The 18,636-nt window shown below is 42.9% G+C and overlaps 1 protein-coding gene across 4 annotated transcripts in view; it reads left to right on the top strand.

Annotated features, from left to right (window-relative positions):
- The window catches only part of GRIN2B (glutamate ionotropic receptor NMDA type subunit 2B), a 211,939-nt gene that overhangs the window by 170,373 nt on the left and 22,930 nt on the right, over positions 1-18,636 (top strand). For all 4 annotated transcript variants that reach the window (XM_032444362.2, XM_032444365.2, XM_032444367.2 and 1 more), the window contains 3 exons: positions 634-787; positions 2,336-2,461; positions 5,491-5,720. In XM_032444362.2, coding sequence (XP_032300253.2) covers positions 634-787; positions 2,336-2,461; positions 5,491-5,720 — 510 coding nt within the window. The remainder of the gene's footprint in view (positions 1-633; positions 788-2,335; positions 2,462-5,490; positions 5,721-18,636) is intronic.

Below are 18,636 nucleotides of genomic sequence, written 5' to 3'. Positions count from 1 at the left end.
GGCTGGGTGCTATAGGTCAGGTCTGATCTCTAGTCATTATTCTGTTCCCTTTCAGGGAAGGGACAGAAGTGACTCTATAGAAATGATTGACTTCTTTCTGGGCACTGTGTGAATTAAACTGCTCTGACTCTCTGACCATGACCACCTTTCCTGATCAGAGATTAATTATTATTCCTTGTAGTGTCACAAAATTGGCCTTTATAGTCAAAGAAAGAATGTGATATCCGTGCACCAAAGAGGCTGCAGCCTAGATTAAGCTTCGATCATATATAAGATGTATAAAGAATGAAATAAGACTTTGCAGTGTTAGAAGGAGGAGAAAGCAAGGACAGAAAAATGAGATAAGACGTCTTCTTAGTGGATGATGTGTTTATCCTAAGACCTCTGCGGATTTATTTTTTATACACATAGCAGCTTTGAGGGGAAGATAAATGTCTATAGATTCCCTGAAAGAAGAAGGTGTCCTGATGAAAGATTAGAAAGGAGAAATGATAGAAACAATATAGGGAATGGGATTACAGGAGTGAAAGAACTGCATGGAGAGGCAGAATGGTGAGAAGGGATACACACATGATGCTTGAACGGGGCTAGCCCTAGGTCTGTGTGTGTGAAATCTTCTTTTCTTTTCTCTAGGTTGTCACCAAACGGGCCTATATGGCTGTGGGTTCCCTCACAATTAATGAGGAACGATCAGAAGTGGTGGATTTCTCTGTGCCCTTCATTGAGACTGGAATCAGCGTCATGGTGTCACGTAGCAATGGAACTGTCTCACCTTCTGCCTTCTTAGGTATCATTTTAATCTAAAATTAAAATTTAGCCCAGTGTTCATCAAAAATTAGGTGAAGGTTACTTGTGATTCTTAGTCTGAAAGTTCCTTTTTAGGAGAACTCATGGGACAGGTATGTAAAAATAAACTGTGAATGCTTTAGTTCTAAATTCCAAGCAAGCAAAATCCAGGCAAGTGCAAATAGGCACTGCTTAGAAGTTCCAAGGCATTTCTCAGTAATCCTAGCAAAGAATGGGCTCCTCGGGGTTGCCATCTACCCTACAGCATGTGGTTTCCCAGTGACTCAACTAATAGCATGTTCAAGGAGTGTAGGCCAGAAAAAAAAAAAAGATTCAAACATTATAGCTGGTAAGCCAGTGTATACTTCTTAGTGATGACAATTAGCAATGAACTGCTGTACTTTCAGAGATATTATTTATAAAGATTTGACTCGATCTTCGCTTGCTAGAGACACTGGGGGAAGTTACTAACAGAACTTGAAGGGTCGAGCCATCAGTTCTTTGCTAACACTGCATCCCAATAAAATGGTTTCTATTGTTCTTCAGTGCAGGAGGGTAGTTGGAGAATGCACAAGTATTACTGCATTTCCCCATCTTCCTACTATCTACTATTTGGCTTCACAAAATCCTTTATGTTGCAGCAAACAGGCTGCGTGAGTTACATAATTACTGTCTGCTCTCTGCCAGGAACCTGAGAACACATAAAAACAGAAGTAATTTTATATGGATAGGTTTTTTTCCCCCCCCAAACTTCTTGAAGAAGTTGTTTCATTACTACTCACTCTCCAGCAGTTTTTGTCTTTAGCCAAGGAAAATTGACTTCCAATATTCCACTAGTATTACCTGGGGTGTGTAAAAACAACAGGAAAATAAACTCAACATTTTTTAATTGCAACTAAATTGAGGCTTCAAAGTTGACTATAGTGTGGGCCAGAGTTCTAGATTTCCTTAATCTGGTACAGTCCCATCTTTATCTCTTCATGCTTGGAGGTGGAGAAAACTGGCAAAGATTGAGCAGTTGCAGAATGGAAACACTTAAGAATTCTAGAATGAGCCAGTATTCCAATTGCTGCAAGAATAGAATAGCTGAAAAACTACTGTCACTAGGGCTGAACCTCAGAAATTTGGAGATGCTCTTTGGCTCAGTAGCAACTTGAAAGTTGGATGCTTGTCTGAAACTCTGCCAGTTCTGTTTCATTTTCCCCACTCTCTCCAGATGGTGCTGGAGGACTTCCTGGGAACAGCCTTTTATCAATGCACTTTATTTTATCAATGCATGACACAGTAGCTGCGTGTGGTTCCAAATGGAGCCATGTGTCACAAATGTGGCTGTAAGAATCAGTGTAATCATTATAGAAAACGAAACTATGCTTCTACTTATTCAGGATGTTTTTCAGATTAGGGTTGAAGGCTTCACTGTAACAACTTTTTCTCCCAAGACTATTTTGCCACACACTGTCATTGGAGTGCTCCAGAAGGCAAAGAAAGGGAGGGGCAAGGTGGCTGCTGTGTGTCAAGTCTTTCAGCATGGGTTTCTTTTCCCCTCCAGAGCCATTCAGTGCTGACGTATGGGTGATGATGTTTGTGATGCTGCTTATCATCTCTGCAGTGGCCGTCTTTGTCTTCGAGTACTTCAGCCCTGTGGGCTATAATCGGTGCCTTGCTGATGGCAGAGGTAAGGGGGGCCATTCCTTGCCACAGTCCTCTCTTGCTTCCAATTGTGGGTCCTACATTACTGGCATTTCCTTTCCTTAAATGTGATACAGATCTAGCCCACTCTAAGTGGTGTGCTTAAAGAGGGCAGGGAGGGAGGCAGAAAACGTCTCTGTAGCAAACAGATGTGGATAATGGATAATTTGCTTGGCTCGGGAGACTGAGCTGTGATGCTTTCATCTCTAAAGCAAGCACTAGCTCCAATTCATTTCTTATGAAGGGGATAGGGATCCTGGTAGCTGGTGCTGGCAGTGCCTGCAGTGCTGCTCACTCTGAGGCAATCAGAGGGCTCTCCATTTTCAGTCTGCCCTTCAGTGCTACATCTCCTAGGGGAGCAAGCAGCGATGCCGGCCTCCCACTGTATTGCCATACTCCAAATCCCGTATCTGTCAGCTGGGCATTGCCCTTTCCAGATTGGCTCTCTGGCTTGCCAAAGCCAACTGTGAAAATGAGAAGCTCATTTTTCTTGTATTGGGCAAGGAATTATACTTTAAAGGTAATAGGAAAGATAAGAATGAGTGACTTAAATCTACAGTTATGATCTTCGGAAGACAGCCTGATGAGTTAAAGAGAGGATGGCCAGACAACTTGAGAGGCAGAATTTTTTCCTTTATTGGTATGAAGACAATCAGCAAGTTGAGCCTGTTGTCACCTCCTTAATTCATGCCCTAATAAATCAGCATTTCAAACCTTTCTGGGACTTACTGGTCACTTGAGAGTGGTAGGATTGGAAGTTATTAGAAAATGCATTCATTTGCTACCAATTTAGTACTTTGAGTGAACTTAAGGGATGCTAAAGATCATCCAGTTCCAACCCCCTGCCATGGGCAAGGATACCTTCCACTAGATCATGTTGGGGAAAAATAAGCATTTATGGGAATGCAGGCAGAACCACATATATGAGGAAGTGAAGAACTTTTCTCTCTTAAGATGGAAATGTGAGGTGAGATGCCTTCATGGCAGCATAGATCTTCGGATACAAATAAATACTGCTAAACCTGTGATTCTCCTGGGAGGTATTAATATTGATGTGGAACAGGAAGCAGTTCTTAACACAGGTGTGCAGTTATTAAGTTAGGTGAACTGCAGCTGTAATATCAACATTTCTGAGTAATCATGAATGGTACTGCACCATCAGGAAGGTATTATCCCTGACATGCATAACACAAAGATGGAGAAAGCAGCTGAGGAGGCTGCAGTGCCTCTTTGGTAATGAATGCTGTTGCTAATGACATTTTGTCTGCATTCAAATAGTCTGCAATAGTATTAATTTGCCCCTAGAACTGGATTTTCTCTTCAAGGACACCTGAAATTTTCTCTCACAGTTAGGCAAGCATGTCCTGGTCTAGCCCCCAACTACTCTGGTTTGTTGTTCTCGGGTCACTCAAAGTTGGAAATCTTGTCCCTGGTATGGAATCGCAACTCCTATTGCTGTCTTGATTTGTGGGTGAAAGCAAATGGGGTGACTTGTGGAGAGAGGAAGACTGTAGAAAGGAACTTCTTGAGATTTCCTTACACCTTACAGTTCCCACTGATGTTTTACAGGGCTCATGTCTTACTTTACTCGTTACTCATGTCTTAGGACAAGTCCATACCTATACCTTGAAGTACTGTGCCTCACAGAGACCCATGACTCAGATGTCTCACTCATTTGGTGAAGAGGATTTTAAAGTTACCACTCCAGCATGTAAAATGCAAGGAGTGTCAAACCAATTTCTTACACTAACTTTGTCTCCTTGCATCTAGAGGCTCCAGTTTTGCCAAATAATGATTCTACTTAGAACTTAATGTGCAATTCCCAGATTACACGGTGAGCCCCTTGCACTTTTCAGCTGCATAAAGAGCACGCACGGTTAATGCCTTCAGATGATCCATACTTTTCCCTGCTCCGTACTTTGGAGAGGAATCATTGATTGACTTTCTTCTCTTCTGTTTCTCTGCTGGAGCCAACCTTAATCACAGGCAGCAGCACCAGGCTCCCAACTTCCCAAAGGAGGACATGAAGCATGGGATGCTAAACCAAAGGGTTGCAAAGACTGGGTAGCACCGTCAGAAAAGTGACAGGCACTACTTGAATTGTGCCAGAGAATCTTCTCCCAGGAGAATTTTCACAGTGCCTGAAGCAGGATCCTTTGAGTAATTCCAGCTGCAGTCTTAGTGATGGTTTCTCTTGTGCTCAATTTGAGCATATGTTTTGGTTCCCACTAATGGAACCTGCATATGCCAGGGATGTGGGACTGCTGAGAGCCAGACAGGATTTCACAAGGTTTCAGGCATGGTGTTTCATGAGCATGCTTGGCTTTTGGTCTTTGTGTGAGCTTTTACTCTGAAAAGTGAATAAGGGGAAAATATCAGCTTTGTAAACATTGGGTTTGTTCTTGAAACTGCTGATCTTCCTGAGAGAGACTGAAGTATATGCCAGATGTTATCTAGCTTAGATGCAGTACATGGAGACAGAGCTGGGTCCTTCTCTGGCTCATGTACCATCAGCAGACTCTGTAACAAAACACTCTTGCAGATGTGTTTCTAGACCCTTGTTATTTCAGATAATGCTCTTTCTTACACCTGTATAAGTACAGTGAAGGCACAGATATATGGTAGGAGTTCAGGAACAAAACCACTGCTAAACAGCTAGAAATGAGGGTAGAGTTCTTCTGAGAAAACTATTTCTCACGAATACACTTGAACTGAAATGGTCTGTTCTACATCTATTAGTGTACTAAACAGGTACAAAAAAGCTCTTATGTAAAGCTTTGTTGGAAACCTTTGGGACAGAATGAATGCAGAAGCCTGAGGACATTATAGAAAATAACTTTTCAGGGTCACACTTTGCTTAGATATAGTGGTATGAACACAGGGGAGCATAGCTATGGACATTCATCTCATGGGAATAGATACTACCCTTAACTCTGAAGTCATGTATGTAAAGAGAAACACAGACTACTTGTTCTGAGGTGCTCACTGTGGAATCTTGTTTCTCAATCGCTCTAGAGCCAGGAGGTCCCTCTTTCACCATTGGCAAAGCTATCTGGTTGCTGTGGGGGCTGGTGTTCAACAACTCCGTGCCAGTGCAGAATCCCAAAGGTACCACTAGCAAGATCATGGTGTCAGTGTGGGCCTTCTTTGCTGTCATCTTCCTGGCCAGCTACACTGCCAATCTGGCTGCCTTCATGATCCAAGAGGAATATGTGGACCAGGTGTCCGGCTTGAGCGACAAAAAGGTAATGGATCCCCCCTCTTCACAGAAGAGGTTGTGTTGCTCCTTCTCCTCTACTCTTACTGCTAAAATATTCAGATTGTTTCAGTTACAACATTGCTGTAGTCCCTCGTTTAAATAGCACAACTGTTCTTCACTGGTATTCAGTTCAAATTTTACACATTTTAAGCACTTCAGGAGTGAATTATGGAAACAAAACTGAACTGTGCTTGCTTGCATGATCCCAAACTACGCCTTGATTGGCAGCAAGAAATGAATTAATGCTGCTTTGAAGGTGATGTGTATAATGGCTGCAACCTGTTTTTTCAGGATGAACTAATTTGTCTGTGTGGGAGCTGTGACTATTGTGCTAGCAAATATGATCTGTTAGTTTATTCTGGGGACAAGTTCTGCCTTTGGGGGTAAATCAGCTCGGCTTTGATGATTTACTATTGCTTGCATTTTAAGCTAGACTGTCATTTTTTCAAGGCCATTGGAGGCTTAGCACAAAAAATCATTCCCTGTTTCACTGTGTTTCACTGCCTTGTTTACATGCAGTGCGTTTTGTACTCACAGAGCATTTGCTTTTGCTGGGCTTCGCGCACTGAGGATTTTGAGGAGATTGCTCATGCATGCAGGTTAGCGCTGTCTGGTTCATGAGGGTCTGAAGCTATGCGCACTGCTTTATTTTTGTTTTGTTGCAAGGTTACTCACAAGGAATTGAGTTCTGTGAGGCTCAATTGCCTGTGCTGTATTTGTTACTCAGTCACTCTGGCTTCTTAAGGGGTCATGTCATTGTCAGGCAACCACATAGCAACAGGTCACATACACTGCTATTAGGGATAACGGCAAAAAGAGGAATGTGTGTGTTGATTTGCTACTGCTGGTCTGGTTATAGTTACTGTCTCTTTAGTTCCCCATGTCAGTCTAGAAATAAATTATGGTCAGTCCCCCTGTGTATACAGTGTCCTGTGCGTCAGGCTAAGAATTCTTTTCTAAGAGGTTTTTTTGTTCACTTTTTCTTTCCCCCTCTAGATGTTTCTTTTTTCTCCTTGGAAAGAAATATGACACAGAATAATACAATCCGTGCAGAGATGCTCCTGTTATTTGTTTTCATCCCAACCTCAATTTGTTCCACAGTGTCTCCACATTTGCAGTGTTCTGTGATGAGGAGGGGGTGAGGAAGATGCTCTTCTGTCAGGTGGAGGTTGTAGCACAGGCTCCTGAGAAGCCGTGGACTCCCTCAGGTTGAAAGGCACTGTTCAAAACCAACCAGCCCTACCAGAGTTAACATTAGTTTGTCACCATTAGGTTTTCAACCGTCTGAGCTAAATGGGGTAGTTCATACCTCTGATCTATTGTTTCAGGCTGTGCATAGGCTCATAGAAAGAGCTATGCTTAGGCCCATAGAGATAGCTATGCTTTCTTTCTCATGTTTTTCAAAACACTCTCCATGCCTGCAGAGATATGTGTGTGAAATATCAATTGAAGTGGTAGCTCCTGGAGCTTCATAGAGCCTTTGGATATAGTTTTCTAGCCCTATTTCGGTCGATATCACTCTAGGGTTTCTTGTGTGTACTGGATTAAGGTCATTTTCTTTTACTTTTCTTTGCTTACTTACCTGTGTTTGCTTTTGATATCCTAAAGCATGTGCTGTATTTCTTGGAGAAGAGAAAGACCATAGTATATACTGAGGTGGCTGTGATATGCCTCAAACACAGCTGCTAGTGCAGGTGCAACATATGGGTAAAATTATGATCTATGAGAGTATCTGGAACCAGATGAAAATTGTCTCTTAAAAATGAAGGCCAGCTGCTGTCTCTTGGGAATAGACAAGTGGGAAGATCTCCATCCAAAAGGGTGAGCAAGAGACTGATCTGCTGGGCTCTTGGACTTCCACTCTGTGTGTGCAGACACCCTGCAGAATTTGAGACCAGCCACCCAAGTACCCAAGCTCTGCTTCAGGATGACCTGGTCTGGGAGGAGTTCTCTCTTCTGAATTTCTTCTTTTCTCCTTCTGTCTGCACAGTGCTTGCAACCCCCTCAGTACACATACCCTGGAGATGGGGTTGTGCTGCGCTCGTCCTCCCTTCTCCTGCCAGCTTAAATTAGCCAGTTTAGATTTACAAAGGAGGCAGTTGCTGACCTGTGCTGGGTGGCCCAGAGGAATGGCCTAAGTTTTTAGTCTCTTATCTCCATTGTGACTGCTGATATTCACAGCAGAACTGAGGCAGATCAGCTTCCAGTCTACTATAGCCGCTAAGGGCAGCTGTGGCCAGCACAAGGATTCAGCAGAGAATGGAATCCTGATGGACAAAGGTGTAGATACTTTAAAGGATATCATTCCTACTTGTCTAGAAACAGGTCTGCTAGCATGACAGTACCTGGGGAAGACAGAACTGCAGAGCATCCAAAATGCCAGATGCACTCACAAAATCCATTACTATGCCTGGTAGGGGAATGCTCATCAAGGTCAGGCTGGCTGCCCTTCTGGAACACCCACCCAGGGTTCTCTGTGGACAGTGTGGTCCTTGCTCAGAAAGAGCTGCTCTTTGAGGTAAAGGTGCCTACGGCTGTTGACCTGCTACATCCCCAGAAGTGTGGGCTGAATCATTCCAGCTGTCTGAGGACTTGGAAGGTGTCTTGGCTGTTTCCCAGCATTTCTGTTCAAGTGACAAGCAGGACAGGGACTAATGTCATGTCCTTGCTGTGCTGAGAGGATGCTTGAGCAGACCTGCTTGAGCAGGGTCCTCTGTGCATTGGTGGTTGGTTGTAGGATAGGTAGCTGTGAGCTTCAAGGCTTTTGCTGCTCTCTCTCCTGGCCCTGATGGTGTATTTGGGTGAGCATCACTGCTCAGTGCCACCTGTTTGTTGTCAGCTGGCTTAAAATTGATACCAGAGCTGAGCCAGGAACCCACAGTTAGCATGTTAACTCTCATGGCTGCTTAAATCATGTGTCAAACTGTGGCTCTTACAGCTGATGTAGACATGGGAAGATTCAGGGGGGAGAAACTTGCTCCTCCTGGAGAGCAGCTCTGATCCTGCAAGACCTGCAGGCCAAGAGCTGATCTGAGACTCTCCTGCAAATGGCTGGCCAGCAAGATGCCCTGTCACAGGTTGCTGCAGCCAGCGCACGCGCCTGGTTTTGTATGACTGTAATCAGGAGATATAACCCAATTTCCTATAATGGGAGAGCTTCAGACTCGTTAGAGAAACAAGTGCCTGCGGTATTTCAGTCTAACGAAGGCAATAAATACAGGAAAGATTATATAAATGAGCTAATGTGTGAAATAATCTAATAGCTATACATAATTTCCATTCATATACAGAGGTAATAGAATAAAAGCAAATGTGGACAGCCAGCAGGGCATTTAAATAAAAGAATTTAGAATGCAGTAGGTTAATAATAATAATAATAATTAAAAAAAAATAGTATCCATGCCTATAAATTAGTTGGAAATGCCAAAGAGGCTAATAAAGTATCAGAATGGTAATTTTGTAATTGACATAAAAAAGAGAGAAATGGATTTCTGTATACTTGCAAATTAATATAGATTGCTATGACTTCACATGTATTTAACTTACTTACTTTTTGAGATATTAATGAAATATTGAGACATAGAGCTTATTTCTATGAAGCTTCAGTCAGCTATTTTTTGTTGTTTGTTTGTTTGTTTTGGTTTGTTTTTGTTTTTTTTCCAATCCATTATTTCCAGAAAAAAATGAAGTTTTGGAGTTGAAACTGGCCAAAATCTGATATTTGCCCAGGTACATTATTTTAGTGTACTTAAAGTATTTTGATTGATAACTCTGATGTGTATTTTTTACTTACTTATCTTCTAGAGGCTTTAATCATAAAATTGACCTACATTAAAGCAAAGAGGAAAAAAAATAGATTTTTTTTTTTTTATTTATTTTCCCCTGTAATGAAGGAAAGAGTTAATGGAAAGATGAAGCAACACATTATCCTGAGGTGAATGAAACATTTCAGGCTGATACAAAGCAAAATGAATCTGCTTTATTTCTGCAGTAATAGATGCTTGGCCATGAAACTGAAAAATGAATTATTTTCTACATTCTGCTCTGCAGCACATTAAATGTAAATTATACAAGGATCCCAATATGCAGATCACTTAAGCATGTGCTTAACTTTGCGCTTATGAGTGGCGACATTAAAGTCAATGGGCTATTATTCACATGATTGAAGTTAAGTGTCTTTCTGAGCTTCATTACAACAAATACCTGCACTGGAGAAGTTTCAGAGTAATTCAGAGCAAATACATCCATCAGAAGTTTTCCCAGGAGACCATAAGTGGGGCTCAGTGTAGCACCCTGAAAGGTGTGTCAGAGGGGTGGGTGTCTAATTGGTTGGCTTGGAGGCAGCACAAACTTTACTCAGGATTAAGCTTTTACTGTCAGTGAACATTCCTGGTTCCACGGATTTCTGCATGACACAAAGGAAGTTTTATGTGACAGTGTTCAAAAGGAGAAAATATGTAATCCTCTCAGCAGTGTGATTTTTATTGTGTGGAGTCTTCAATGGAGATTACAGGTTAGCTAGATGCAGGCAAGGCCACGCCACTTCCGATCCAGTCCTTTTGTGATGAATCAGAACCTTTCTTCAATACGGATAGAGTTGTGGTCTGGAACACACCTTACTTGGACAAAAATTAAAGAAATCATGCCCCCATACAGTTGAATTTCTTTCCACAGTGCTTCTCTGGTGGGGACATCTTCCTGTAAATGAGCTGAACTGCGTTCAGTTCTTTGTTTCAATATGACCTTTATGTATAACATTAGCAGTACTGACTTAATGCGTGATATAACAAACAGTGCTTCACAGTGAAGTGCAGAAAAGTCAGACCTCTGAAAGTCTCAAGTTTTATGCCTTAGAATCTGATTATTTCTCTTTACCTGTTCATAAATCATCAGTTCCTAAAGACCAATATTTATATAGAAATGGTATATAATGCAGTATATTTCTGTATAATTACATATTACTTGAATATATTCATATTAATGAACAGGCACAACTTATCATGTCATAATGCATCTTTATAATCAATGACATTTATTGTGTACATAAATATGAACTCACGGGGTTTTTTTTACAATCATAGATGGGTCCATTTATTACAGATTTAATCATTCTGCCTTGTTCAGCTTGGCATGATCTTTATGCTCTGTGAGATCCTTTCAGCAAACCTCCATGCCCGTGTGCTGAAAAGTGATTCAGTAGTTTTATGGCTGTAAATGTTTAAAGTCAGTGGGTTTTCAAGTGTGTTCCTCCCCCCCCCAACCCCCCCTTCAGTCCTACTTTCTTTGTCATTCTCCTTGCTCAAGCTCAGTGCTGTGTAGTGCTGAGCAGTGAGAAGGCTGCGCAATGCCTTAGCCTTGGCTTAGCCTCTTAGGATTCTCTCTTTTCTGTCTATCTGGAGGGATTTAGCAGCAGTAAAACTTGTAATGGGACTCTTAAGGATTAGTGGCACTTAAAATGCCGTTTAGTTGAGAACTTGAGTGAGGTACAATGCAAGAGGAGTGGATACACAAAGGAAGACTATAGGCCAAATGCATCCTTGCTGGGAAGGGAGTAATGCAACACAGCACTGTTGGCTTTGTCCGTGTTTCAAGTGGGAGCTGCGGGAGGGGAGAGGGAGGTTAGCTACAGGGCCAAAGCACAGTGCTTAGCTTCCAGCTTTTACATCCCTCCTTACACTTCCAGGGTCTCCACTGCAGCCAGCTTTTCCTTTTCATCTTCCTCCTCACCAGCTCCCACATCTGGCCCTTTGGAGGCACTGGGCAAACTTGGTTGCTTCTGTGCTAATTGCTTGGCAGCCTGGAAAATGTCGTCTTCTGAGAATTGCGTAACAGGGGGAGGGAGGAGGGAAGCAAAGGATTGTCCTGCTTCTTGCGTCGGTGTAATTCAGCAGAGAGAGAAGCGATGAATATTTTTATTTATTATTTATGCAGTGCCATAAATGTACTTGGCCCTCTGCAGTCAAATAAAACACAATGGCCCTGCTGCCAGGATTTGGCAGCCTGTGTCGGGAGTGATGGCTTCCTTTGTCTGAATGATCAGGGATGAAATGCTGGTGGGGTAGGAATGGGAAGATGAGATCTACAGGATTAAAAATACACAACAGCCGCCTACCTTCCTCCGCATTCCCACAGATTTCATTGCTTTCGCCTAGCGACTGAAACACTTTAAGTTATATTTACATACTTGAGAAATATTTGGCAGGCTGTATCTTGCATTCACCTGGTGGAAAGGAGCCCCGTGTCTCCCATAGCCTTTGGCTTTTCAAGGTCAAATTTTCCTGAGTCTCCATGGTCCAGCAGGCTGGTTTGCTTCAGGTCCTCCAGATCTGGGAGCCCGGGATGCACAAGGGCATGATGTGGCTTTTGTTTCTCTGCTATTGTCCACTAATAAGTGGAACAATAGGAGGAAGCTTTCTGTAGCAAGCTGAAAGGAAGCATTATCTCCCATCTCTGGGTTGTTGCTAGGATGCTTCTATTGCCCTGCCTCGAGTGCCATGCTTTTTGCTTTACCACCTGGACTATAAAGGTGCTTTAGAAATTACACTAATGTGATTAATTTTTGTGTTATTTTTTTCTAATTATTTGGTCCTGGTGAAGTCTTCAAGGAGTTTGCCACACATGGGCAGGGTTCCACTGTTCTGCCCAGTGGTTGTTACCCGAGTAAAAGTTGCTAAAACTGATTGGCTACTATCTGTACTTGGAAGATAGGAGACTCTGGCTTGCCTGTCTTACTGAAAAGGGTTGAAAAATGGAATTCCTCTCTCACCAAACTATAGCCTCTGAATTTTCAGGAAGCTTCATAAGCTGTTAACCAGCTGTCTCATATACAAACAAAGCAGATTTCAAACTCTTCTGTACGTAGCTGCCACCTCTCCTCTCAAGGTCTTTTTTATCAGTCAATTTTCTCCTCTCAGTGAACATCTACACTTCAGTGGTATTAACATGAGCATACTAACCAGCATCTTTCTGCCTCACTCATTTCTGTTTTATGCTTGCCTGGGATTATTTAGAATGTGTGTTTTGCCCTGTCGTGTTTGACTTCCAAGGAAGCTGATTTCCATGGATAGAATACATAACATGATTTGATTTGGGATAAGCAGGCTATCTATCTCCAGTCTCTACATACATGCAAGCAAAATTGTGCTATAGCTAATATCACATAGCCCACTTAGTTGCAACAGATAAGACCATGTTCACATAGTACCGTGCCTACTAGTGTTCTGGCTGCACAAGGAGCTGTGTGGTAGTGGTTCCAGTATGGATGTTGCTCTCCGGTCAAACTTTAGATCCCTAGATATGCCTATTTTTCTGGCAGAGGGTGGTCTGATCCTAGAATGGCCCCTAGGCCTGCTGTGCTTCTAAGGCCTGGGTCAGCAGTAGGGCTGTGTGGTCCCAGCATGCACATGGAGGTCTGGCTGTGGAAGAAGTAGGACCCCTGAAATACCATCTGTTAGAAATAGAGCTGTACTGCCTGAGGTTTGCAGTCTTCTGCTCTGTGCCGAAGCAGCTCAAGGCAGGTCTGCACAGAGCAATCCAGCTTGCAAAGAGTCTGCACAGTCCTACTGTGTGCATTGCTCTGGCAATAACTGCATGTGATGGCGGCTTCTTCCACCAATTGGGTCTCTGCTTTCATCTCAGTTATTTTACAAGGACAACTATTTTTAAAGTTGCTATATCTGTACTCCTTTCTTTTGCTTTCACCTACCCCCACCCCTCACACCTCTGCATTGTCCCTAGGTTGCTCTGTTTCCTTCCCTGACCCACAGTTTCACCACCAGACATTCATAGAAATTTTTTTAAATTTTTTTTTTTTTTTTTTGTGTATGTGTGGTTCTGACCCTACACCTTCCTTTAAATGTGGCTTTAATTTAATTCTTTTCCAACTTTGCTGCCGTCAGCTGCAGTAACTGATAACTCCTTTTTCAGACTTATCTAGAGGAATTCATGGGTGAAAGTGCTATGCAAAACAAGACCAGAGAATTTGAAACATCACAGGATATTTAACAATAAGATAAAACACAAAATCAAGGTCTGAGGACACCCAAGGATTTCTTGTGCCCTTCCAAAACTGAGTTACTGAGTTGAACTGGATTGTATGCTGTTCATTCATTCTTCTTCTTCTTCTTCTTTTTTAATTGCTTATAAATCAAGATGTGCTGTTTGACTGGTGGAAACAATAAAGTAGTGTTTTGCACTGCAGTCTTAGGGTTGATTTCTGCCATGGGGCATGACAGTTTGGGATTGCTGATGAGGTTATAGGATTCTGAGCTGCGAGGAGTCTCAGCTACTGCTGAAACCGTGGAAGGTCATGTTATGAGGGGATGCAGAAGAAGAGGAGAAATTGGAGCTAGGAGAAAAGGAAGATCTGAAAAGTTGTGGTCACTTGAGAGTGGCTGTGAGTTATAAGTAAAAACAATGTCAGTAATGTCAAAGCTAGGTGACTGCAGAAGGAAGAAGGGTGCTTTAGGTGTGAAGCTAGAGAAGCATCTGTATGAGAGATTCATGAGTAATAGAAGAAAGAGCAGCACAGTCTCTTTAGTCTGTTGTCTTCACGGATTATTGTACCAGTGCTATGATTTAGGTTTGAAGTATGCTTCTGCAGTTGTGCTGGCGCACTCCTAGCTGGGAAGCTGTTGTAGCAATGTAAAAGTGCCCTGTACCAATGTAACAATAGAACAGTTGCCACACTGTGAATTGTAAATCACCTCCTCTACCAAGATAAGTGACAGGGCACAATTATGTGGAAGTGCCTATGCTGGACAAAGAAAAGAATACAGAAGCCCTATAGGTGGTGCTGGCAATTCTGATTGACATTCTAGAAAGAAACCGATCACCACCTGAGTGTGGATCAGGACACAGTTACAGCTCTGAAAATCTTGCAAACTGCAAATGATAAGAGTAAAAAGCAGAGGGGGAAAGTTATAATATAAAGAGGCACTGAGGAGGGTGATAATGAGCATTACCTCTTACTAGCAACGCCTTTATTTCCTTGGCTTTATGTTGCTGTGAGCTTTTAAAACGTAATGTTCTCTTAACATCTTGGGGTCCTGATCAGACTGTTCTTGGTGCAGTGGAGGCTGGGAACGTGTCTACCAACCAAAGGCAAGTCAAGGAATGATCTACTGGATGCAACCAAAAGACAGCACTAAGAACAGCTGGAAGTGTAGATAACACAGTTTACAAAGAAAGATTGAGAGATTGAGAGAACTGGGCTTCTTTATCCTCAACATGGGGAAGAAACAGCTCGAGGGTCTTCAAAAACATAAAAGTCACCTTCAAAGAGGAAAATACTATTCTGATTTCCCTGTACATGGTGAAGATAACAGAAAATAGTACTTATCTTGCAGCAGGAGGGCTTCAGTTCAGACAATTGGAAGAGCTTCCCAGTAGCAAAGCCCTGGGGTAGATTGCTCAAGGAATGGGAAGTCTTCATTGGTGGCCATCTTCCACTAAAGGCTGGATGAAGAGCTGTCAGGAATGGTGATGTTTAAGGAAGCCTCACTAGAGGAATTAAAAAAGACATCTTCTCAAGGCCAGATCCAGCTCTGTTATTTTGCAGCATTGTTCATGGTGTGGTTTGGAGGGCAACATTGGTGTATTTGGGGGATATTAAAAGGACAAGGCTCCTCTCTTTGAGAGTCACTGGTTAGCTATAAAGGTTTGTTTCTTGGCTGAAACAGAAGATAAAGAAACATGGCAGGTAGGGCAAGACATGCTGCTGTCCACAAGTGGTCTGTCAAGGTTTAAATGACTGAAAATCACTGGCCTAGCCTTAACAAGTTTTGACTGAAACTCCTGTGCAAACATCCCAACTGGACTCTCAGGCAATGAACAAAGTTGCAAGCTGACTGCAGTGATGTGCAGCTGAACCAGAGCAAAAGGGGACAATCAAGGATGTTTGGGCAATGCAGAAAGATTGTGCTAAAATTATTCACTCAGGCATGGACTATGCTTTTCTAGCCTTATGTCACTAAATCTTACGTTACAGTTCACTAATAAATGCCATATTTTAAAGAGATATTTGGCTTATGTTGCAGCAGATATCTGCTGGTTGTAAGGCTGCCAAAAGAGCAAGCAGATTGCTGTTTAGAGGTGTCTGTGCAAAAAGTTTTGACTGATGCCCTGATGGGCAAATTCCAGAGAGTAGTGGGCACTTTGGATCATATGCTACCCACAGCCTCTGGCTACCTATGCTTTTTGTGGGCAAAGCTGTCCTGGGGGCCAAATGGTTAAGTGGCTGGATTCAGTTGTGCAAATGTAGATGTCTAGAGACAATATAGGTTCACTGGAGTAACCCAAATTCCCTCAGGTGGTTGGTGCATAGCCCCACACAGGGGCTATGAGGGACCTGCTTGCAGGGTTAAGTTCTCTGGGGCACTTCAAATGACCCTTACACACTCAGGCAATTGAACTGAACTCAGTATCTAATATGGGCTCAAGATCTTTGGAGCTAGCAGGAAATAGAGAAGCTGAACCTGGGGACCTTATTCTGGAGAGTCAGAGGTTCAAGCAGTAGAAAACTGAGGGTTTGGACCTAAGAAAATGAAAGGAACCCTCACAAAGAAGCTATGTATGTGTAAGATACTACACATAAACTCACTTATACAACATTTTAGAAGCTCATTATGTTGTGTCACATGGAATTATTTTTATTAAAAAGTATAAAAGTAGATCAAGTGATAAAAAAGAGCATTTTTGCTGAAAGACCTGCTGAGTTTGTGAATCTGCATTCAATGCTATTGGCAAACACTTTACAGCGTAAACAGAGCCTACATTAGGCAGATAAATAAGTGCAGATGTGCTTTTCTGTAGGAGCCATTTGGTGAGAGACAAAATCTTTAAAAAAAAATTCTCATCAAATTAATTGTGGCCAATTAGACATAACCCCTTCCCCTCATTCCTGAATCCTCTCCAATCCCAGCTGCCTGAATGGGAAGAGCTCCTATCACCTGTTTCATTATGCAGATTGATATTCGAACATCTGAGAATAATGCTGCTTTCTGCACGGCACAGCTCCAAATTGCTAATGAAACAGCTCTTCCAGACAAGTCACTTAAACCCACTCTCACTGCTGCTGCTGACAGCTCTCATAGCGAGATGCAGGGGGAGCAGGAAAGGGGCTCTCCACTCGGGATGTGCTAATAGCCCCCAGCCTGTGTGCTTATCACTCTCCAGAGCAGTAAGATCTCTGCTTTCTGACTCTGAGAGGTTACTTCTTCAAAGCTGTCATCCAATTTGGGCTTAGTCTTGCTCGATTTCAATTTGTTGAGTGAGGGGTTGAAGAGGTGGGCTGCCTTCAGGGTCTCTCCCAAAGCTGCCTTCTGGCTTGCCCTTCAGGCATGCTTGGTGTCTTGCTTCCCACCCCCAGGTCAGGCAGGGAGAGGACCCATCTGCAGCTTCCACCTCCCTGCTAAATTTGATGTGAAGCCAGCTGTCTCAGGGATCTTCTTTCATGGTTGAGAGACTGTCACGTCACCTTGTGCATGAGGGGAGCATCTCATGACTGAGATCCATGGTGTGCAAATGGGAGGCTGCAACTGGGGTGCAACTCCAGCCAGCATTCCTTGGGTATAGGGCTGCAGCTGAGCTTCTCAGGTTCCCTAGCAGGCAGGGTGCCCACGAGGGAGGTAGGACAAGGTGGCAGGACAGACTCTCTGCAGCTGTATTTGCTCAGCAATCAGTGCAGTTGCTTATCTTCCCTTCCCCTGTCATCTTTTTTTTTTTTTTTTTTTTTTTTTTTTTTTTTTTTGCCAGAGGCTCACGTGGCTCCAGTTTGCAGATGCCCGGGGCAAAGCAGTTGTGACTTACGGCCCTGGCAGGGGTAATGATTACATGAAATGATGTGAGGGCTCTCTCATTAATCTAAATTCAGACCATTTCTGTCAATATCTCTAGTTAATTCCTTTATCAATATTTACTAAAGCCTTCAGATTACCTTTGCATAGGCTGTCTGTGTGTAATAACACCTGCATTGTGCCTCTGCTGCTGTCTCACATCTCTCAGACTCCTAGGCCAGTCTGCCCAAAGCATCCTTGCTTCCTGAGGCTGACTGACATCTTTGGGCTAGACCCACTCTCCCAGCCCTTTGGAAAAGCCATATATTTTTCATTACCAAACTCTCTGACAGCAGTGTCAATTAACCTTATTCATTATGAGTCTATTATAGTTCTTCCACAAAAAGTCCTCCACCCCGCTGCCATGAGAGGACATACTCCTTCCCCATCAATCCCTATGTTTTCCCCACTCCTGAGCATGTTTACAGCCTTTCTTGGTCTTTTACTGTGAGTTGTGTGGGGCACAAGAAAGCTTGGAAGGATGCAGCCATTCCTGGCTCTGGTGAGCTCTTTGGAGATCCTTCCATCTCTAGTCTGAGCTGTGCCCACATGCTGCCAAGCAGCAAGTACAAGGAATTTTCAGCTACTATTTCCTGATAGATAGTTGTATGCCAATACCAGTATTAGTTCTTAAATGTGGAGAAATAGCTGCTTGTCTATGGCTTAATGGGCTGTGGAGTCTATTGGGCATCATGTTTTTTCAGCTTTGCAAACAAACCCAGGAGGCTGGAGATGAGTATGTGTGCTGCTCTTAGACATGCAGCTAAAGATCTCTGTTGTGGGTCCCACGTGGATCCTCTCCAACTGTTTCCTGTCTTGTTGTCCACCACTCTGTGGTTGAAGTATGTGCGCATGTGGGTGTGTAGAGAAGAATTTGCGTTTGCAGGTCTGTTCTGACTGAGGAATTAACAGGGAGTGAGGGATGATAAGCTGACATGCAGTGCAGTATAGTACATAGGTTTGCAAAAGCCATCAACCTGCTTTTTTTCTCCAGAAGCGTGCTTTTCCAGTTGCTAGAAACAGTTCTTTCCCTCAAGAGGAATGTTTTCATTTATTTATTGTTTGCTC

The sequence above is a fragment of the Coturnix japonica genome, chromosome 1 (assembly GCF_054131305.1).
Source record: "Coturnix japonica strain WE chromosome 1, WE-NBRP24, whole genome shotgun sequence".
In the NCBI taxonomy this organism is placed as follows: Eukaryota; Metazoa; Chordata; class Aves; order Galliformes; family Phasianidae; genus Coturnix; species Coturnix japonica.
Note: the sequence above shows the minus strand (reverse complement) of the source record. Positions and strands in the feature narration are given on the sequence as shown.